Raw genomic sequence first — 22,768 nt, 5'->3', positions numbered from 1 at the left:
TCCTCATCGGCCCCCAGATCGGAGCGGCTCCAGGAGTTCGAGAGGCGGTGGAAGAGGAGATCCGTCTTGGGGAATCCCGATTCGGACGTCGCCGAGGCCAGCGCCTACGATCTCTGGGCGTACGATGCGGTGCCTGCGGTGTCGATGGCGGCGGTGGGAATCTCGACCGCCGGGTCGGCGCTGCTGGACTCGATCTCGAGGAGAGGGGGGGTTGCTGTGTGCTGTAGGTGTTCGAGGTGGCGGTAGACGAGCTGGCGTTCGTGTACGTGCCGTACGTGAAGGCCGACGGGCGGAGCGCCGGGGATTACAGCCTTCAGTCGGTTTTATTACAGTGACCCAACCTTCAGTATCACTATTATTATTATTAAATTTAAATATTTTGACTCTCTCAGCTGGTGTCCGATTGGAATGCGTAGATATAAAAATTTCAGAAAATATCAATTGGTCCTTAGAGATTCTAGTTATTTTATTGTGTGAATACTTCAGGTGGTGATGAGAAACAACTGGAACCCACCAAAAACAATAATGAAGAGAATGATTAGGTCTTATGAACTCTTTTGCTGTTCTTATTTGGGCCCAAAAGATGATCAAGGAGTGTTGCAGTTGATCAAGTAGTGCTGCAGTTAAGAATCTGATTACTCTGGAGCAGCTGGTTATATGAAACAACTGGAACACAGCAAAAGGAATGATGAAGAGAACGACTAGTCTTATAAAACACTTTTGCTGCTCTTCTTGAGCCCAAAAGATGATCAAAGAGTTTTGCAGATAAGAATCTGATTACTCTTCTCCTGCAAACTTTATTTCGTAAATGAAACATGAGAAATTTTAGGACACAAATGGAAAACTCAAGAAGCAAAGTGTCACAATAATCATTTGGCCATCCATACAGTGCAGATCTTTGAACTGGATTAATATTAGATGCCTTGTAATATTTAAACAGGACCATGCGGTATCTTTTAAGAATTTAATTGCACTTAAATGGGTAAGCATCATTAGTTAATAACAAAATAAACAAAAGGATATATAAAAATCTCTTTTGAAACATAAGTATGGATGATGGAGTCCCTTTTTAAAAAAAAAAAAAAAATTTTTGGCCTCAGCTTCATGAGTTGTCTTATGTCATTTTATCCTAACACTGTTCAAGTACAGGAAAACACTTTGAACAACTGACATCTGTATGAAAAGTGTAAAGTCCTTGATTTAGAATCATGAAGATTTGATGAGACAGCAATTGACAAGCAAACAGAAGATATATTAATATATTAATTACAAAATTTTCTTTGGTTACATTATTATTTTTCTATTTTGCAAGAACCACTTTACAATATTCAACACGGTACGTACTGCTTGAGACATTGTTTCAAATTCTGAAAGGTCACTGGCTTAGATACAAATGAATCCATACCATTGGCAAGGCAATCAGCAGCACTCTCAGCTAGTGAATTTGCCGTCATCTGCAGCACAACAATAGATATCAGACATGACACTTGTTCATTTTTCCTTTTACAGTTCATGTTTGTCTAGTTTGGTCCATTCGAAGATGCGGCTTTATAGAAGACACTTGTAATCAAGGTCTGCCATACTGACCCGTATTGTATGTAGTGATCAAATTGTATTATACCAGTATGGTACCTAGGTTTAGTTTCCAGACTGGTCTAAACTGAATAGAGCTGCCCCATACTGTCTAGTACCATCCAAAATTGGGGTATATACCATGCCGTACCGACCAATTTTGGATGGTATCATGATAAAAAGAGAGAAAAAAAGGGTCAGAAGCTATCTCAATATGGGGTGCGTACCATATTACAATGACCTTACCATACCAAACTGGTATACGGACATGGTGCGCCATATCGAGATTGCAGACCTTGCTTATAATGACTGAATAATATGACTAGCAATGTCTATGTCCATATTTCTAAAGCAGACAAGGAATCCTACTTTTCAATCTTTCTATCACAGAATACCTTAACACAGGATAATGTGCTATGTATGCTAATTTGAAGGAAGCATAACATGGCATATAAAAGGATGTTAATTGAAAAGCAATGTACTTAAAAATATCTATCTTCTTGATAGTAACAAGATAATAACATGTGAGAATTGTGATTAAAAGTGATGGGCCTATTTTGTTAGAAAACTTACTGCGATGATAGGAATTCTTTTTCTGCATTGTCCTGCAGTTGGACCATCTATTAGTGTATCTGAGCCAGTCATGGCGTGATCATCTCCATTTGTTACAGAAGCATCCCAGAAACCATTTTCTTCAAATGAGCGAATTAATCTGGTGGCTTGCATGCCATCCATTACTGGCATGCAAACATCCTGCAAAGTACCATGGAGATCATTATTACTGATTCGTAAGGTTTATACAGTGAGCTGCAATTATGTAATGTATACTTATTGTGCTGTTTTGTTTCTAGTTGATCTGTTCCAATGCTAAGCAACATTCACCAACATTTCATGTAACAAAATATTGTAGAACTAATCTCTCCACTGCCTGTCATTAAGGAAGACTCTTTTCTTTTTTTTTTTTTTTCATGTCATGCTTCATATTCGTTGATTGAAAATGCTCTTATGCTTACTAGTTCTGCATACAGATGTTATGCTTCCTAATGACTGATCATAGCTCATGTCTCATGTAGTTTAATATAAATTCAAACAAGAACTTGACTTGCAAAAATAGTTCCTGCATGACCTGAGCTTACTACATTTAGAATTCATGTTATCTTTCCAATTTTGTGCTAATAATGTGCTGATGTGTGCTTTTTGTGGCACTTAATGTCATTCAGACAATAGCATTCCATCCACTGGCCCAACAAGCAAATCATCAAAATGGATAATTTCTGATTGTATTTCAAATGAGAGGGACAACAATTATTCCTTGGCATCAGCAATTCTAAAGCACGAGTTTCATCGAGAGAGTTTGGAATTTATTGTAAAAGTCCTTCCATTATCAATGACTGCAACAAACAGTTATTATATGTTCATGAGACATGCATGGGGATTGGAGGCCTAGGAATGGTTTTTAACAAATTTACTAGAACTTTCGAATACTTTGATTATGAATAAGCTAATATCAGATAGACATTTCTTCTGACTGTTTAAATAAGACGGACAATTGGATTGGGTTATTAGCTCATAAAAGAGTTTCCATAGCACTTTTAATTTCTAAAAGGCAAGAATTTGTGCCAACATTATGAAAAAATGCATGCTATTGCTACTACTATTTTCTACTGTCTTTTCAAAACTGATTACTGCTACTTAGAGGAAACAAGATTACATGACAGACATATATGAGACTTGAATGATTGCAAGTGGTTATTTCAAACATCTTCAGGAGTTCTAAAACAATGTTTCAATGGAATAATAACTTAATACATATTGATTAATTTACTTGGAGCTATAAGCAAATTGTTAGAAAGAAAGAAACTATGCATTTCAATACTCATGATACTTCGTAGACAATGATCTCTGCCATAATCATCTTAAAGAAAGTATGTCCTAGGATCGATTCGAATATTATTTATCACTACAAATATTCTGAGATTAACCTTTCACCTAGGTTGAGATCAAATTGTGAAAATATTAATTCATGATAGAATTAAGATGTAATGAAAATGCAAGCAAATATACAATATAACTGCCATCTAAATCAAATAGGCTCTGAACAAATCTCTAAATATTTTATCACACTTGAAATTTGGAAATGGAAAAAATTAATGCGAGAGTATTACCATAAAAATAAGATCATAATGAGAACGCTGCACTGCATGTATGGCTTCTAACCCATTATTCACAACATCTATTCTATGACCCAACTGCTTCATCATTGACTGTGCCACCATTACATTGATCTTGTTATCTTCTACAAGAAGAATCTTGAATGAATTTCTATCTGATATGCTGTTATCTTCTTTCTCACACGTCGGGCTTTGACAAGTTTGTAGGCTCTTGCCACTTTCAGCCATATCAGCTCTATCTGATGATGCCATCTTGCCTTGCTGCAAACCTGTAATCCTCTGGGTTCTACTGGAATCCATAATAGATCTGTCAAATTTATGCATTACAAAGCCATTTCTAGAATCTTGACATCCTTCATCTCTTCTGTTTATCCCCTCAAAATCATTAACATCATTCCCTAGGCTTTGCTGTGCAGGCCCCTTAGGTTCAGCCTGTGTCTTTTTTGCGTCAGAAATTGAAGAGACCTTATCAAAAGAAGCCCTCTTCCTTGATGTGCAATCATTAGAGGAGAATGAGTCAGACTCTGACAAACCATTTGAAATATGTAAGGCATTAAGTGCGCTACTGCCAAAGAGTTTTGTCTCACGAACCCTGGATCCGTCAGATGAGAATAAAGTACCCCGTGTTAGAGGCTTAAAAATAAACGACCCATTAATTTCATCACTATTGGAATCAGCTGTAATTTCAGAATCAGAAATGTCTTCATTTTCATCATGATCATCTGAATGTTCCCTCTTTGAAGGAACTTTACAGGGCAACACAAAGGTAAATGTCGATCCACAATGCTCTTTGCTGGTCACAGTAAGATTTCCACCCATCAGCTCCACCTATCTCAGATGCATTTCACAAAGTTAGTGCAAGAACCATGTTTTTTTTTTATAAGTCAAAGGGAAAAAAGAACAATATTCTATTGTGTCATTCACAATATCAACACCAAAACAATGTAAATTCCAAAATCTTCTAAAATGTACACAGTGCAGAATTCTAATGTAGATATCCGGGATTCCACAGAACCAAGATGGTTTTCACCTTTAAAGTTGTGTACTAGGAAGTTCAGCTTGATGATTCTGAAAAATAACAAATAGCATTACACTTGCATATCTATAAATGAGTATGCTCATAACAACATTAACCAGTATCGGTATCACAATAATAGCCTGAACTGGTACTAAGATTGAGGAACAAGCAAGCTGAACTTCCTAACACCTGGAGGAAGCAGAATTCTGGTAAAATAAAAGGATATGTACATACTATAAGCTGACAAAAGTATTTGGCACTGTTGTTTATTCTATTAATTCATTCACAATATCAACACCAAATCAATGTAAGTTCCAAAATCTTTGAAAATGTACGCAGTGCAGAATTCTAATGTAGATATCTGGGATTCCACATGACCATGATGGTTTTCACCTTTAAAGTTGTGTTACTTGTGTACCAGGAAGATCAGTTTGATGATTCTAAAACATAACAAATAGCATTACACTTGGACATATTTATAAATGAGTATGCTCATAACAATATTAACCAGTATCGGTATAACAATAATAGCCTGAATTGGTTCTAAGATTGAGGAACAAACAAGCTGAACTTCCTAAAACCTTGAGGAAACAGAATTCCGGTAAAATAAAAGGATATGTACATACTATAAGCTGACAAAAGTATTTACTGTTTTTTATTTATCTTTCAAGATCATTTTAACAAATTATTTCAGCTTAAAAAAACTACAGATTTATGCTAAAAACAAAGATTCTCAAGGAATCCAAGATGTATGCCCAGGCCACCTGGCTAAAGATGTTTAGGAAGAGAAAAGCAAAAGCAAAGAGGCTAAGTTTGGAATACTTGATGCCCCAGAAAAAGAAAGAGAGATAAAGCAAAGAGGCTAAGTTTGGAATACTTGATGCCCAGAAAAAGAAACAGAGATAACAAACTCCCAAGTCCAGCTAAAATGAGAGAAATGTAGGCCAAGGATTGATAACATAAACCTTTTCTAAGGTTTAGCAAACAGTGTCTGCAAAATTTGAACTTGAAGCTTGAGAACCGTGATCCTCGAAGTAAAAGTTGTGAGATCCAAAAAGTGAGGAGTGGAAATTAAAAGAATGAGTCGTGTTAAAGCAGGATTTCGATCAAAATTGGAGCTGATGCTCAGTTGGAATCTAGATGATCAAGATATTAATAAAACCAAAGCTTTATAATGTGGGAACAAAGAACTAACAAAAAATGTTAAAGATAACTCAAAATAAGATTCACAATGGTTTAGACCATTTGGTGCTAGAGAAAACACAAGATTGCCATCCAACATTATTCACCAACATAAATAATTGTAGCCATGTATATGATTGCACTATGCCAACTACTACAAGCTTTGTTCAAACTTTTATTGCCTTGAATGGCTGCAGGAATGTGGAAGTCAGAATCCTTACTATTCGAAGAGGTGCTTGGTACAGTCACACTGTTACCTACCATTGTCCATACAAACTATGGGCAAATCTGCAACCTCTAGGATGCAGCATGAGAGAATAGCTACTTAAGAGGTTGAAAGACTGCTGTCCGACATCAAATACAAAATTTGAACAAGCCAAGGAATTTGAATGGAAAAGAATGCTTATGAAACAAGCTAATGTGTCTCACCAATTGTTTGCAGATTGCGAGGCCAAGCCCTGTTCCACCATACTTCCGAGCATGATCTGCACTAGCTTGCATATACTTCTTGAACAATGAAGGTAATGCCTTTTCTGTTGACAGAAACAATCATGTGCCGGTAAATAATCCAACAACAGAGTAAAAGAATTTTAAAGTGCATATTTTCAGACAAAGGAAAATAACTAAATTCTATACAAACATTTGTTTGATGAATAAGTTTTATACAAACATTTTTTTGATGAATAAATTCTATACAAACATTAATGAGTATGGACGGGTTTACAGAGTCTGAAGTGAGAGTTGAAACGAACCTGGTATTCCAATACCAGTGTCGTATACTTCACAGCGTAGCCACACTATTTTTTCATACTGTTGATTGTGCTTCTCGGTATCTTCATTAGTCAAATGATGCTTCTTGGTACTGTTTTGGTCAAGATCTTTTTGACAAGTTGAACAATGTGAACTTTCTTGATCGATATAACTTTGAGTTTCTGAAGAATTCTCTTTTGCTAGTCTTGTTGATTGTAAAGCAGCTGTTAGACCTTGCTTGCATCGTTCTCGACATCCAGGACATTGCTCGGACACGGCATGAAGGTTTATCCCAACTTTCCCTTCATGTGTAAACTTGATTGCATTGCTGCAAAATTAGTTGGCTGATTAGTTCAAGACATTCAGCATAGGTGATTATCAAACACAAGAGAAACATAAACAAAAGCACTCGTTCTATCTATTTAATAAGCACACAGAAAAGATGCATGATGTTTCCATCACTAACAGACAAATTGCAAGATTGTTGCATGGCACATCGTAAATCTTCCCCCACCCAGGGTCAAAACAAACGCTGTCACCTGTCAGGTTTTCCAAGTATTTGTGTATTCAGCTGGAGTAATAGTGAAAAGTCCTTTAGCTTTACAAGAGAATTGATTTAGGTAAAAGATATTGATTACACTTTATCTTTGAAAACTATTCAAGGAATGATTCCTTATATGTTACATAAGCAAGAGAAGGACTAAACTGCTTGTTGCTACTCCTTGATATTTATTTAGTGCCTGATATATGTATATGGGTACTAAAACTATTTAATATGAACATTAACTACTATCCGTTGGAAATTGCAGTCACTTGATACCAAAGAAACATGTATTCATGCGTGTATGTAATTTGACACTGCATGATTCATACATCTCTAGTGTTCCCCTGTAAGTAGTTCTATGGCATAATTGTTATTGCCCAAACAAACGTTGGTTTCTTACTTGGATGTCATATTTATGTTTTCCTGTTTTCCTCCATGTTCGAGGGTTTTAATATCCTTTTCTCCATCATGATAACCAAGGCATCATCCAAGGTTTTAAACCTCGTGGGATAGGGCTGAACCGGTTGTTTCATGGAACGGGAGTGCTGCCATCCCACCTCATCTGGACACCTGGGATTAGAGGTGCTCAGGCCATGCCAATCAGCATGCTGGGATGAGGGCCTGACAGTCCTGTCCTAACACTCGGGACGGAATGCCATCCCAGCCTCCAGCGGGACATCCCACCAGGATTTGAAAACACGGTACCATCTTTAAATTCTAAGCTGCATTATCTAATTTGATGTGCATTTGGAGAATAGGAAGGGCAGATGACTTAAGCCAATGATGGGATAAGCGAAGGAAGTTTGTATCTTGTACTATGAGGCTCCACAGAGATGTAGGCAAAATCCAAGATTTCATTATCTTGATTTGGTACAGTAAACTTGAGTTGCAAGTGTTAATCAACAGCGGGTGTTCAAATTTCCCTTATGGAGCTAGGGAGTTTTTGTGAAGTCCTAAGAACAATTCCTCCCCTTTATAGACGTGAGGATAATGCTTTGGATAGATGTGAAGAGTGCATCCAATAGTCAGAAAAATCACCTAATAACTTATAGAAGAGTTTAACCTCATTAACACTCTATAATAGAATTAAAATTTCTGCGCATGCTACTCAATTTGTAGAACCAGTTTCCACAACAAGCAGAGGACTATTCCATTTTAAATAGTTTGTTGAGCTAGGAAGCACCAAGCAAGTTTCAGTTTTAACATTTACAAAGCCAGGAATAGAAGTCTTATTTCAATTCTTACCTAATCAAGTTGGTCAAAATTTGCCGAATTCTTAAAACATCGCCAAAAACCTGAAAGCATGTCAAATGGTCATAATTATAAGAATTACTAAAGGAAAAACCAGATTAGCCATATTATTGTTACAAAAGAAAACTGACATGTGACATACAGTTATTTTGTCTACGGTGCATCTTCTGTTTCAAGACACTACTTATGTTTGATTAGTTAGACATGTAAGAAAATATAAAAAATTATCAGTGAAAACAAGGGAACAACCGAGTCTAGTATGATGCATAAAATTATGCAAAATGACATACAAGTATCCAGCTTTATACATGATTAGGCATTTAAAGTTAGATGATCTTCCAGAGTACAAATTCATATAACTTGTTTCAGCAAAATAAAACTGCCATTCTCTGACTTGTTTAATGTTAGATGATCTTCCAGCTATATACATGATTATGAACCAAGTTTCCTAGAATTTTTAGAAGTTCTACCATTGTCTGACTTCGAGTTCCTGCGCAAGCTATCTGATTTATTTTCTTATTAGAAATATTTACATCATTTTCTGAATCCATGTTGATAATAAATATAACTGCCATTCTTTTGCAATTTCATTAAGTAGGAGGTTTCTGCAGAGAAGGTGGATGCTGTGATTCTGAGAAAGTCTTTCTCCTTGAACTGCAGGGAAGAACTGAAATATAAACATTCCATGAATGTAGAAAGTGTTTGCTAATTGAACTCCTACCTCGACAGGAACATCGTCAGCTACATGTCCTTCCAATGTCAGTTCCTTCTTCAAAGATGCAGCAGCAGTCTGGAGGACATGTCTAACTACCTCTCTTGGTCTAAATTTTGTATCCTCCAACTTCATAGCTCCTAACAGAAAGGGAAAGAGCAAAGTTAAAATTTCGTTACGCTGAACCGATATTCAATAATTACTGAGATTTCTTAAGTAATGAAAATGACTCCATCAAAGGTCATCACAATGCAATTCTCATTTATAACTAGGGAATGGATATACATTAACACAAATCTGATGGAAACTGTTCTAAAGTTGAGATATCAGAAAAAATTTGGAGAAGTCCAAGAAAACTGCGGATCTTCAGATACTTGTTATGATTTTTGTTTTTTATCTTTAGTGCATGGTTATGCAGGCCATAATTTTCTGCAACAGTTTAATATATACTGAAGTCTGTCAAGTCCAAATATCAATATAAATTTCCTTAGTCAGGTGAATACTTTTTATTTGCATAGATTACTTTCAAGGTATGCGAAACCTCTTTTAACATATATAATCAGTATGAAGCACATGGACCAAGTTGACCATCACGTTGAAAAGCAACTGTCTCATAATGAAATCAACAGTCACCTATTTCATTCCCTCATGAGTGGGGCACTTCTTTTCTTACTCCATTTCTAAATATTTCTTCATCAATCCAAACTCCTTCATAAACTCTGAATGACCACTTGAGCCATCATGGTTAATTTAATATCAAAAGGCAATGCTAACAAAAATTACGAGTTCTATGAATCAATTGATGGCAGATGTATGTATGCATATTCCTTCAGTTTCCAGTGCAAGATCTGTCCAAGAAAAAACTGAAGGTTTACCTGATTCAACCTTGGAAAGGTCAAGTATATCATTTATAAGTTGGAGAACCAGATCTCCGGAAGAGAGCATCACATCCAGCAATTGACGTTGTTCTTTATCCAATTTAGTGGTCGCCAGAATCTCAGCCATACCGACAACCCCAGTAAGAGGAGATCTTATCTCATGAGACATGGTTGCTAGCATTTGCTTTGCCCGCATTGTTTCCTCTACAGGTATTGATACAGGATAAGTATTGCTCGTGGTTAACAAGTATTTTTTTCAGAAGGAGAAAAATGTAGCGTCTCAACAAATATGTCGATACCTGTAATATGAATTGTTTTATTAAGTTCTGTCTCTTTGGCCTTTTGGACAGCTATCTCCTCCCTTAGCTTAGCCATTCTCTCCCTTCTTGCCACCTGTTATGTAATCAAACTGGAATATAGTTTTCATCATCGTAGAAATCAAAAAAAGTAACAAAGAAAAGGCATTATATGTAATATAAATATATGTAACAGAGAAGGGACCATAGTTGTGTGCTTCCATCACGGCACCCACTTGCTATTTGAGATTGGTGTAACGCAACAAATCACAACATCTGATATATGTTGCTGAACAATTATAACAATTGTCAAGTGTGATGGATAACCATGAGATGAGTCTAATATGTCATGATCAATTTTAGTGAGGGATGCAACTTTTCAATGATCTATAGTACGCGTTGTCGGTTAATTTTGTGCAGTCCAGTATTTAATATCAAATAAATATATGTATCAAATAAATAAGTTTATATATATGGGGTGGCTTTTACATTAACTATTTCCGCTCTGGATGCATAGCTGGTTGGGTTGGGTTGGGTTGGGTTGGGTTGGGTTGGGCATCCAATGAGACTGAGTGAATTGTCATCTCTAAGATCGCGCATGACCCAAAGGTCAGTGCTAGTTAGCGTCTGCCTGGGCCCGTTCTTCAGGCCTATCTTCCAAGCCCAAACCTCATGCAGGCTTCAACAGAGGCCACGAAATTCATGACCTTTTTTTTTTATTTTTTTAAATAGTTATAAAATATTAAATATGAATGATCAAATATTGCTAATAAACTACTGCATGTCTATCATTTTATTAAGTTTACATATTAATCACAGTTGCTGGTTTAGCTTACAAATACATCAAATATAAATAAATAATACAGGAAAAATAAAAAATTCAAGCCAGAATGGGCTTGGGCTAGGCTTTAATCCTAAGGCTTCCAAGCCTGGCCCAGCTTGCCCGACCTATAACCTTTGGCCCGAGCCCGTCCAAAAACTTTGGGCTCAAGCAGGCTGGTGGACCGCCCCGCCCGTGAACAGCCCTAATTAAGAATCAACACACGATGCAACCTTAGGGTTCTCTTAACCATTCATAAAGAATCTTTCGGAAGCCTATTTTTCCATTTTTTTTCTACTTCAGTTTAGCATCAGCAACTCAGACTGAAAGCTTATATCTACTTAGGGACCGAGGTGCATAAAAAAAAAATGACTACAACATTGAAATATTAAATGAGTACCAATGCAGCATAGGAGAATTGGAGAAACCAAAAAAGAAAGAAAAATTTGATAGGTACCTGATCAGTAACATCCATTCCCATATAATTCACACCAATTGTATCTCCTGCCTTGCTGAAAACTGGTTCAACATATATCAGAAAGGTCTTTGATCCAAATAATGGGGTATCAAATGTTATTTCCCTCTTCGCAGGTGAACCTCGCTCCAAGACTTCCCTCTTGAAATCCTGAATCTCTTTTACACCAGCCCCGGAGAATATCTCTTCATCAGTTTTACCTATAATGTCCTGAAAAATCGGTTACAGTAGCATCAAAGGTTGAGATAGCTTGAAAGTGAACAGTCAAAACATTGTGCACTTCTTCTTAAAAAAGAAGAAATAAAATTGAAAGAACAGATTCACTGTCACAAGGCATTTACTTATTTCGGTATACCAACAAATCTACCTACCCGTCAGAGAGAGAGAGAGAGAGTCTTTTGGATGTAGGTGGTCAACAAGGCAATGAAAGGTATGATTTTTTTTTTTGAAAAAGGATTGTTTTAAATCCATGAAAATTTCACGGTTGGAAAAATCAAAGCATAACTGGATTTAAGACTCTTGAGGTCTGTCAATGAAAAGGGAAAAATATGTCAAAGGTTTTCTCATCAATAGTTCAATGGGACGGCCACAATAACCCATAAAACCAAAAGCACATGCCAAGCAAGTTGTATTTTCTGAAAAGAAGCTCACAAAGGGTTACTTCCTTCAGAAAAGCATGATATAGTTTTGGAAAGCTGCCTACAAAAGCTAACTTTTTGGCTGGAAGGTAGTGATTAGTGAAGTGATATAAAGACAAATGATGCAAATGGCAATTAGAGTGCTCTATAAAGGAATCACTTGATGGGTTTCCGATCTTCAGCAAGTCAATGAGTTAGCAGCAAACACCAGGAAGAAAGGTTGTAGACAGATTCAAATATCAAATTTGCCATTCAAAGTGAAGATCTTCTAACTGAAACAAGGAATATTTCACGATGCTCTCTGGAGCTAAACCTTCCAGCATTTTTTAGGAAGAGAATCCTTGAATGCTATTTATTATCACAAACACCATTTTGTTGAGATGTGATTATTGAAAAATCACATTATATTTTTTTCCTTTTGATTTTTCCCATGTAAATCTCCGTCACTTTTTCCCCATGACCTCTAACTACCACATCGTTCCATCTCTTCCATAATTTAGACTTTCTTTTAGCTGTTTACAAAACATTTAACAGACAATTCCTTATATGGATACAATCTGTGGCTAACATTTTGGACATGTAAAATCTGTAATATTTATGAATTGAGAGCTCCCCGGGCTGCCGCCATTTATGGATTTCAAGTTTGGTAGCCTTATTGACAGCTTTCACTACCATTCCTTCATTTTACTTTTATAAAAGCCTGAATCTTTGAAAATTTTATGTACCCCACTAGTTGTCAGACGAAAACTCAAGTAGTTAATGGAATCTAAATACCTCCTCTTCAAGCCTTGGAAAGTGATTGTAGATGAATCGATACCGCAACTCCTTGTCCTGAAACCAAAGAACATGAAAAGGTTATTCCTAAGAACTACCAAGAAATGACCAAAATAACCACCTTGGAAAAAAACAGGACTGACCATCAGCAGGATTGTTAATACAGCTATAAAAGATAGATATATGATCTGAATTTTCATAAGCATACCATCAGAAGGTACTTTTAGGACAACTGCACTTAGGTGGGCATGGTTCAGGTTTCCATGAGCATGATATTTAACATATTCATTATTTACTCAAGAGAAATACTTTTGAAGACTCCAGCATAGTTCTGTATAAAATCAAACTGGAATTTTGAAAACCAAGCAAGTTGCTTTTGTGGCCATAATGATGGACCAATATATGAGAGCAAAGTTTAGACATATAGTTTGGAACAGATTTTTTGCATAGTAAGTCAAATACCTGATGACCAATGACTACAGGTGCAGTCTGAAGAATAAAGTGTAAGAAATTATCAGCCCTTTTTAAGATCTGAGACAATTCCTCCACTGGCGATGACTGTGTTTCGAGGTTCTTAATGTTCTCCTGCAACTTTTGCATGAGAGCATCCTCTCTTTTAATAGTTTCCTCGAGCATTTTTTCTACTTGCAAAGCCCGCAGCTTCCAGTACATGGCAGTATCATACTCTGCATCTATGTCAAGTTTCCTGTTATAAGCAACACTATCACTTCTCTTCCTTGGGACTCTTCCCCATACGTCACAAGCTTCCTCCAAAATAGATACCGGACGTTTGGAACCAGCATGTTTGTCATCCTCAAAACGATGCTCCTCTAGGATCTCTAGTTTCTTGAGTTCAACTTCCTGTCTTTGTTTGCTTAGGATGTTGAGCTCTTCATTGAGAAGCCGAACAGCATTAGTGTGCCTATACTCCCAGTGTTTTACGAGGTATGTCAGCTGAGAGGAACCCTTCTCACTGTAATTGGTTAGTTCTAAGAGGCGTTTGAAATCCACAACAGAAGGTTCTTCTTTGATTGTAACATCTTCCAGCATATCCCGATCCGCCCCCGGCTGTTCCATGTTGAACTGCTTTCTGGCTCCATTCCCAATATCTTCAGGCCACATGGAAGGCAAGACTTCCATGTCTTCTTCTCCAGTGAACTCACCTCCCATCTTAAAGGCAGTGTAGAACAACTACAGAGTCACATCTCAGGTTCTTGCTTTAACAGTGTCGCTCGAAGCATCGAACAGTTCTAGGCCTCTCTTCTCACGAGCATCACCTATTACCACTGGAAGTAGAGTAAAATTTGTATTCAGAAAAATTTAGTTGCACTACAAGTGAACTTACAGCGAAGGACAGGAGAGCGGTGATATTTCAGCTGTAGCTTGCTCTTGACTCTTCTTAAAATGTACAGAAACAGGGCAAAAACCTACACAATAAACTGTTAGAACTGATATCAGTATGTTTCTGATACAACATGGAATCTGAAAAAAAAAAAAAAGAAAAAAAGGAGAAATGATTGGCATTTAAAGCAACAAAAGCAGAGAACCAAAATCAGGAAAGTTAATTGAACACAAGACTGCTTGTTACTAAAGTAACAGCAATTCCTATGACAATCACCATCACAACAGAACAAATGCAGAAGAACAGAAACAAGAAAACTGAGCACCTTTAGAACCATACATAAAAATCTAGTATAGATTGGGTTGCACCACCAAATATATAGCTCCGCTTCTATCTCGGAATACAATGGCGAGCAGTGATGCAGGAAACTATTTTTAAAAAAAATAAATTCTTTTTTAAACTCTTTTTTTGGAAGCATTTGCTTGGCCCAGCCTGTCTATCAGAAAAAATTCGGTTCTACAGTGTTGAGGTCACCACGCTGCGAATAGCTACATGAAGATAAAATCGACTAGAGAGAGCATTGTTATGACACATTTATTACGGCATAATTTCTATCTGCTTTGGATTGGAAAACATTTTAATGGGCGATGGAGCACCAAATGTATTCATAAAACAAATAACAACTACGAACCTATTCAATATTGTGCAATTTCAAACTAACGAGGGTCCATCTAAAAGGACCCACATTTCCTCCACTACAGATCCCAACACCATTTGTCTTGACACCAATCCCAATTTCTTGCAATCCTTGCATTTAAAACACTACCAAAATTGCTTCTGTAAAAGCTTTTCGCCTTTTACAAACTAGTCTGCCATTCCACAAGACTACAATCTAATAAAATCTCCAAAAGGCAATTTTAACTACTCTGAGAAAAACACATTCCAGAACGGAAGCAAAGCAATCAAATTGAAACCATCACAAAAACATTTGAAAAAGATCACCTTAAAAACTACATGTATTTTATACAAAATACCTGAAACGTAGATCCCGATTCCAGTGCACCCGATAAGAAAAAAGAAAGATATTGCCGTCGGAAAAATGCGTGAAAATCTCCCTTTTTCTAGCCCTGAGGGTGTTTTGGAGCTGCCGAGGAGGCGAGAAGGGAGGAGGAGGGGACCTAAGGACAGGGACGAGAAGACGACCATGTGAGGAAAATAATTTAAAATTGGAAGGTAAAAACGGATTAAAAGTTACAGAGGAAACCATGTGCCACGAGAAAACGGAAGGATATTTTTTTAGAATATATTTTGTGTGTGTGGGCTACAAGAAACGGCGTGGAGAGAAAAATAAAAATAAAAATAAAAAGACCTCGCTCTCCTTCCTTCGTCCCCGCGGATTTGGATCGGCGACGTTCCCGCCGTCTCACGGCGCGTTTCTTGAAAAGACTTTCTTTATTATTAATTTATTTATTGTAACCTTTTTGGGCAACCTCCAAACAAATCACGCCCGTAAACACCTGATCGAGCCTTTTCAACAAAAGAAGGGGTCAAAAAAAAAAAAAGAAAAGAAAAGAAAGAAAAGCCGATCCAACTTTATCTTGAGACAAGGTGGTAATTAATTTTGACGGCCTAGATTTACTGCCGGACGAAACGTGGGAGAGAATGGGGCCTGCATGAAAGCGTTGGGAATTAGTTCGGTGTTTGTCATGATGAGTTCTTTATTGCCCCGTCTTCTGCTTTTGTTCACTTAATAACTGATGATGATCCAGGTGTGTCCATCATGTCATATTATTTATTTATTTATTTTGGTATGTACTATTTAACATGCATGGATTTGATGGAGGCGTGTGATCCATTTGGTGATAAGAGGCATGTAGATAACAATTTAGAGTGAGACTTGGCTTTTGCTTTAAAATTAGATTATGATTGTATGAGCTGATGTTTAGATGGCTAGGAGAATTATGGGTAATGTGGTTAATTTTATCTTTTGCAATATTATAATTTATGCGAAAATGTCATGAATAGAATGAACAATCATTGACATATGCTGTTCCAGTGGAAGAACTAGGCTTATTCTTGTGGACAGCTTGTGTCCTCTAAATGTGAAGAAAATTAACTTCCCTTTAAACAAGTAATAAACTTAGATCAATGAAATGATGATACTATAAAACTTGATTCCGATGTTACTTGTACTTGGAATTGAAATGGTAGAAAGAAGTTTTGTTTAGCTGTCTGTAATTAAAAACTACAAATATGATTATAATCATTTCATTGATTGATATGAAAGAGATATGATTTTCATGAAATTGAGCTACTAAAGCTATCCTAAGAAGCAATGAACATATTATGTTTTCTAATATAATATAATATTTATGATATTATTTTTATAATTATAAGAAAAAAGTATATTGCTATTAGATCGTCATTGGGTTGCTATAAGAATAATTATAATACTATATATATTACTTATCGTATTTGTTGGTGCAAAAATCTGCTTGCGCCGGAGAAGCTGGAGTTGGGGAAGCCGCGGTCGCCGCCGGGACCTGCAAAGGAAGCCTAAACCGGAGGTGGAGTTGCTCCGGCAAGACCCTCCGACGCTCAAGTCAGTTCTCTGCCTCAACAAGAATGGAGTGCTCGAACGGAGAATTTAGCAGAGTTTTGAGATAAGAAATGAGCTTAGAGAATAACGTATCTGGGTCCCCCTTTTATAGACGGGGGAGATAACGGATTGATGGCGACGTTTGTAACTGCCAGGTGATGGGCCGCCCTTAGTCAGGAGGAATCTACTGCGAAGAGTAGTGGAGCGGAGCCGTGGCCATCACTGGGGCGTGCCACGTGGAATCTGCCGTGGGAAGTGGGATGCAGATGCTGCGGCGTCTTGCCAGCGGATGGGAGAATCGTGCGATATCTGCTGCAGGAGGTGGAGCAGGATCGCGGCCGTTTATCGTGGCCTGTCAGGCAGTAATGGAGCCGCGTGGGCGCGGGATCCGCCGCAGAGAGTGGAGCAGTGTTCGACCGTTACTGCGGCCTGTCAGGGAGTGATGGAGCTGCGCGGAGTTCGCCGCAGGAAGTGGAGCAGGATCGTGGCCGTGATTGTGGCCTGGGAGTGCAGATCTGCCGGCTGAAGCTCGGCAGCGGTTGAAGTTCGGCCCTCGTATGGATCCGGGCGGAGTCCTCCTTGCGATTAGAGTCGAAGGAGAGGTCCGGCTCCCGTAGGAGTCTGCTTGCAGTTGACGTTGTTGGCAGAGTCCGGCTCCTGTAGGAGTTCGGACGGAGGCTACTGGCAGCTGTTGGAGCTGAGGACAAAGCCCGACTCCCGTAGGAGTCCGGGCGGAGTCTTCCTGCAATTAAAGTCAAAGGCGAAGTCTGGCTCCCGTAGGAGTCCGGACGAGACTTACCAGCGGTCGACGCTGAGGACGGAGCCCGGCTCCCGTAGGAGTCCGGGCGGAGCTGTCCTGTAATCGATGTCGGTGGCGGAGCCCGGCTCCCGTAGGAGCCCGGGCGGAGCTGTCCTGTAGTCGATGTCGGCGGCGGAGCCTGGCTCCCGTAGGAGTCCGGGCGGTGCTGTCCTGTAGTCGATGTCGGCGGCGGAGCCCGACTCCCGTAGGAGCCCGAGCGGAGCTGTCCTGTAGTCGATGTCGGCGGCGGAGCCCGGCTCCCGTAGGAGTCCGGACGGAGCTGTCCTGTAGTCGATGTCGGCGGCGGAGCCCGGCTCCCGTAGGAGTCCGGGCGGAGCTGTCCTGTAGTCGATGTCGGCGGCGGAGCCCGGCTCCCGTAGGAGTCCGGGCGGAGCTGTCCTGTAGTCGATGTCGGCGGCGGAGCCCGGCTCCCGTAGGAGTCCGGGCGGAGCTGTCCTGTAGTCGATGTCGGCGGAGGAGCCCGGCTCCCGTAGGAGTCCGGACGGAGCTGTCCTGTAGTCGATGTCGGCGGCGGAGCCCGGCTTCCGTAGGAGTCCGGGCGGAGCTGTCCTGTAGTCGATGTCGGCGGCGGAGCCCGGCTCCCGTAGGAGTTCGGGCGGAGCTGGCCTGTAGTCGATGTCGGCGGCGGAGCCCGGCTCCCGTAGGAGTCCGAGCGGAGCTGTCTTGTAGTTGATGTCGGCGGTGGAGCCCGGCTCCCGTAGGAGTCCGGACGGAGCTGTCCTGTAGTCGATGTCGGCGGTGGAGCCCGGCTCCCGTAGGAGTCCGGGCGAAGCTGTCCTGTAGTCGATGTCGGCGGCGGAGCCCGGCTCCCGTAGGAGTCCGGGCGGAGCTGTCCTGTAGTCGATGTCGGCGGTGGAGCCCGGCTCCCGTAGGAGTCCGGGCGGAGCTGTCCTGTAGTCGATGTCGGCGGCGGAGTCCGGCTCCCGTAGGAGTCCGGACGGAGCTGTCCTGTAGTCGATGTCGGTGGCGGAGCCCGGCTCCCGTAGGAGTCCGGGCGGAGCTGTCTTGTAGTCGATGTCGGCGGCGGAGCCCGGCTCCCGTAGGAGTCCGGGCGGAGCTGTCTTGTAGTCGATGTCGGCGGCGGAGCCCGGCTCCCGTAGGAGTCCGGGCGGAGCTGTCCTGTTCGTAGTCGATTCCGCTGAGGATTTCGGCTGTGGGTATTTTATACCCAACACCAGTCCCCCTACTTCCGAGTTTGACTTTCAAACGAAGAAAGTACAAAGAGAGAGATGGGCAAGCCGAAACCATCCATTCGAATTCTGCGCACTGCCGCCTCTGGATATTTTGGCATTAAATGTGCGCGTGCCGGAGTCTTTTCGAATTGGATCGGTACGAGGGGACGCTTCGAAAATCCCGCAGGTACTCTGGCCTAGGTACGGCGCAATTATGATCCCTTCAACCATCAGCCGCTTTTAGCCGTCTGCCAGGGAGAGTGGGACACGTGTCGGATGCGGACTGGCCTGGGGGATTCGCGATCATTATGGCACCGGATCTCAGGGTCTATTTAAACCCGTCCTCCCTCCTTTAGGCGTCCTACTCCATTCCTGAGTTTTCGCTGGTGTCTGTCTTCTCTTCGAGAGCCCTGCTTTAGTGATCGTCTTCTCGAGCCGTAGGCGCCTCCCATTTCTCGTCCCCCAGGTCCCTTAGAGTAATATAGGTTAGTGCCAACCTTCCTCTCACCGCCTAGGGGCTTCTCCTCTCATCATTACTTTTGTGCGTCCCTCCGAGTTAGCCTTCGGCCTCTCGTTCCCCTTTCGGTCCGTCTTTTTAGGGTCCTTTAGATCCTCTCTTCGAAACTACTCAAAATGTCCTCTGGCTCTTCTGCTCCCGGCAGTTTCGAGAGTTCTTCTGCTTCAAACCCCCAGGTCCCTGTCTCTGTGGACGAACCCGCGTCCGGGGCTGGGCCTCGCCCGGTTTTCGCACCGGGCGTTATTCCATATTCGTCGACTTCGGAGGAACTCCTTCTGATAAGGGTTCAGTATGGGGTTCCTCCGGAGTACGACCTGGAGCTACCTGGCCCCTCTGACCGGGCCAGCACTCCTCCTCCCGGTCGCTTCTGTTTGTATCAGGAAGCGTTCTGTGCCGGACTCCGGCTTCCGCTTCCTGCCTTTGTCGCTGCCTTCTTCCGCTTCCTGCCTTTGTCGCTGCCTTCTTCCGCTTCTTGGACATTTCTCTCGCTTCCGTGGCCCCGAATTCCTTTAGGTTTTTGATAGGATTTCTCTCCCTCTGCCACATAGTCGAGGTTCAGCCGTCCCTCTTCTTGTTTAGGTATTTTTATACCTTCAAACGCCATCCTTCGGTGAAGGACTGGTGGTACTTCTCCCCCTAGTTTGGTAAGAAGGGGTTGCTGAAGGGCGCTCCTTCTTCGATTCACAATTGGAAGGGGAAATACCTCTTCGTCCACTGCCCGACCCTGGAACTGGGCCTGCCCCCTTGGGGTTCTCTGAGAGATTCCGTCCGCCGGGCTCCCAGCCTGGGGGAGGACGACCTCCAGGCCGCCCAGAAGCTTCTAACTTATCCCGCTCCTTCCCTTCCTAATCTTCTGAGGGAGCAGCTTCTTTTCAACATCGGCCTGAGCCCTCAGGATCCAGCGAGTATTCATCTTATCTTTTCTTTTCTTGCCTTCCTCTTCTTCTTCTCTTTACCTCTTTTTCCTTCCCACTCTCTTCTTTTTCTTTCTTTCTTTTTTTTCTTTCTTCTTTTTTTTTTTTTTTTTGACTCTTGATTGATCGGTGTTGCTTCTTTTTCCCTTTTTTCTCCTTCCTTCTCCTTTTTTCTTTTCTCATCATTTTTTTTTTTAGCAATGGACGCCGAAGCAGTGCGGATGCTCGCCAGGGGCATGAGAGCTCAGAAGAGAAAGGGCGCGGCGGCCTCCGGATCGGCGAAGAGGGCCAGGGCAGAGGAGACGAGCTTGGCTGCGCCCGTCCAGGCGGCCCCGGCCATCGACATTCCTTCAGATGCCGAGCCAGTGGCTCCCCGGGCCTCCTCGAGGAGCCCGCCGACTGGGGCCCCCGCTCCGGGGGTTCGCCCCACGGAGGCGCCCGCCGCGGGGAGGAGGAGGAAATCGGTGGCTCGCAAGGCGAGTAGCCACCGAGCTGCTGTAGACGAGTCCGTCTGCTCCGAGGAGGGATCGGAGAATCCCTTCAACGATAGGGACTTGATCAGGTGGCAGCTTGACGGCTGCATCCTGTCCGACGTCGTGGAGAGAATCGACCGCGCCGATCCTGAGCAGCGGGCTTGGGACTCTTTGGGGTCCTTCCTCGAGGTAAGCGGATATTTATTTACACGGTCACTCGACCTTTGTCGTAATTCTCTATCCGTCCTTGCAGATTGGGCACCAGCTCTTCGCCTATGTCGAGGCGACGAGCCGCATGAGGAGGGACCTCCTTCAAGCGGAGGAACGCTGTCAAACCGAGGTTGCTCGCCTCCAAGCGAAGATGGCCGAAGTAGTCGCCCTCCAGGAGGCCCTGGAAAGAGAGAGGCAAGCCCGGGAAGAGGAGAGACGGATCTTGGAGGAGTCGGCGAGGAAGGCGGAGGCCGAGGTCGCCCATTTGGTCGAGCAAACTCCGGTTCTGGTCTCGGAGGCCAGGGCCCTTGCGGTGGAGGAATTCAAGGCCTCCGCGGAGATGAGGGACCTGAATGTCCAGTTCGGCCAGGAGGCGTTCACCAAGGGGTTCGAGCTCTGCCAAGAGAAGGTGGCCAGCAAATTCCCCAAACTCGACCTCGGCTTTCTTGAGGAGTCTGAAGACGAGGCCGGCCCCTCGTCCGCCGCCACCGCGATCGCACCCCTCGCGCCGAGTTCTCCACCTCCCGCCCCTGAGGTCTGAGACCTCTGACCTTGTGCCCTTATTTTGTCACCATATTTTCTTTCTGTTTGTCTTCAAAATTATTCAATCAATAAAGTCGAATTTCTTGTTGTGGATGGCTTCTCCTTCCCCCTTCTCCTTCTTTCTGCTTTTCTCCTTGCAATGAGCCGTTCTTTGATGCTTTCACCTTCCGATGGCAGTGCCCTGCTGAAGCACTCCCCTTGCCCCTGGGGGTCCCGCTGAAATCGACAATCCAGCGGTTGAAAAAGGAGGTCCTTCACCTGACGAAGAAGTTAAAGAAGACGGAAGGCGAGCTCCGCAAATTAAGAGAAGGCCATTCTGAAGCCACCGCTGAGGCCGCCCACTTTCGGAGTCTCCATGTGAAGGCGATCATGGATTACAGCCGGAGGAAGGCGAACTTCACAAAGAAGCTCGAGGAATGCAAGAAGAGCACCAGCGACCGAATTTGGGCTCAAGAAGCCAGGATCAGCGCCCTTAAGGTGGAACTGTCAGCTGCGAAGAGGAAGATCGGCCAGCTGGAAGGAAACTCATCCCGGCTCTTGGCCCGGGTTGATGATGGACAGAAGTGGTCGCAGAAGGTCTCCGACCTTCAGAAGCAGCTTCAAGACGCCGAGATGAGCCACGACGTGCAGCGGGCCAGCTGGCGCCGGCAAGTGGAAGAGTATAAAGGGAGATTCCGGACGGCGGCTAACGAAGTCGTTCGTCTCCAGAGGCAGCTGACTAATAGGGCGCAGCTTACTTCCGCCCAAGATTTCGAAGAGCTCCAAGCCTTGAGAGGCACTATTGAAGGGATTTCTGTCTCCCTCGGGGAGAAGACAGTCGAGCTGCAACAAGTGAAGATCCAACTGGCACTTGAGCGACAGGCCGTCGCAGACGCGGAGGCGGAGTCCGAAGTTTTGCGGAAGAGGCGTCGAGAAGCGGAGGCTGAGAGCCAGCAACTTCGTCGGGCGCTCCAGGACGCACTGCGGAAGAGGGAAGAACTAGAAGAAGCAATAGAGAACCTGAGGCAGTCCTGGTTAAGGGACGGAACAGATAACTCTAGGCCGGAGGGAGCAGGGCTTCCTTAGAGTTCTTTTGTCTTTCTGTCTTACCATGTAGT

General features: G+C 42.4%; 1 protein-coding gene and 1 long non-coding RNA gene across 6 annotated transcripts; one reads left to right on the top strand and one right to left on the bottom strand.

Annotated features, from left to right (window-relative positions):
* Positions 1 to 1,313: 1,313 nt before the first annotated feature.
* LOC105039238 (histidine kinase 5) lies at positions 1,314 to 15,685 on the bottom strand. Of its 5 annotated transcripts, none has more exons than XM_073245231.1 (14): positions 15,458 to 15,685; positions 14,427 to 14,520; positions 13,544 to 14,367; positions 13,082 to 13,138; positions 11,652 to 11,879; positions 10,378 to 10,471; positions 10,076 to 10,282; positions 9,210 to 9,340; positions 8,483 to 8,532; positions 6,696 to 7,021; positions 6,373 to 6,476; positions 3,738 to 4,571; positions 2,146 to 2,325; positions 1,314 to 1,454 (listed from the first exon to the last, which is right to left on the bottom strand). In XM_073245231.1, the coding sequence occupies exons 3-14, from the start codon at positions 14,249 to 14,251 to the stop codon at positions 1,329 to 1,331; spliced, it is 3,045 nt and encodes a 1,014-aa protein (XP_073101332.1). In that variant the 5' UTR covers positions 14,252 to 14,367; positions 14,427 to 14,520; positions 15,458 to 15,685; the 3' UTR covers positions 1,314 to 1,328. The 5 variants fall into 5 exon arrangements, with proteins under 5 accessions (XP_073101332.1, XP_073101334.1, XP_010913618.1 ...); XM_073245233.1 differs by having other exon boundaries at positions 13,544 to 14,358; XM_010915316.4 differs by having other exon boundaries at positions 14,427 to 14,508.
* LOC105039237 (uncharacterized) lies at positions 2,320 to 9,392 on the top strand. Its single transcript, XR_012135207.1, has 5 exons — positions 2,320 to 2,938; positions 6,141 to 6,275; positions 6,386 to 6,464; positions 7,718 to 7,938; positions 9,149 to 9,392. It is a non-coding gene; the product is annotated as an uncharacterized lncRNA (long non-coding RNA).
* Positions 15,686 to 22,768: the final 7,083 nt, after the last annotated feature.

This window comes from Elaeis guineensis, chromosome 1 (assembly GCF_000442705.2).
Source record: "Elaeis guineensis isolate ETL-2024a chromosome 1, EG11, whole genome shotgun sequence".
NCBI classification, from domain to species: Eukaryota; Viridiplantae; Streptophyta; class Magnoliopsida; order Arecales; family Arecaceae; genus Elaeis; species Elaeis guineensis.
This window is presented reverse-complemented; position numbering and strand designations above follow the sequence as displayed.

What these genes read in the sequence shown, in the direction of transcription:
- LOC105039238 (XM_073245231.1), bottom strand. Translation starts at nt 14,251, where the DNA reads ATGGGAGGTGAGTTCACTGGAGAAGAAGACATGGAAGTCTTGCCTTCC. An exon ending in CTGTAGTCATTGGTCATCAG is followed by an intron (nt 13,139 to 13,543) that starts GTATTTGACTTA and finishes CTTTGGTTTCAG; the next exon opens with GACAAGGAGTTGCGGTATCG. An exon ending in TAAAACAATTCATATTACAG is followed by an intron (nt 10,283 to 10,377) that starts GTATCGACATAT and finishes CAATACCTGTAG; the next exon opens with AGGAAACAATGCGGGCAAAG.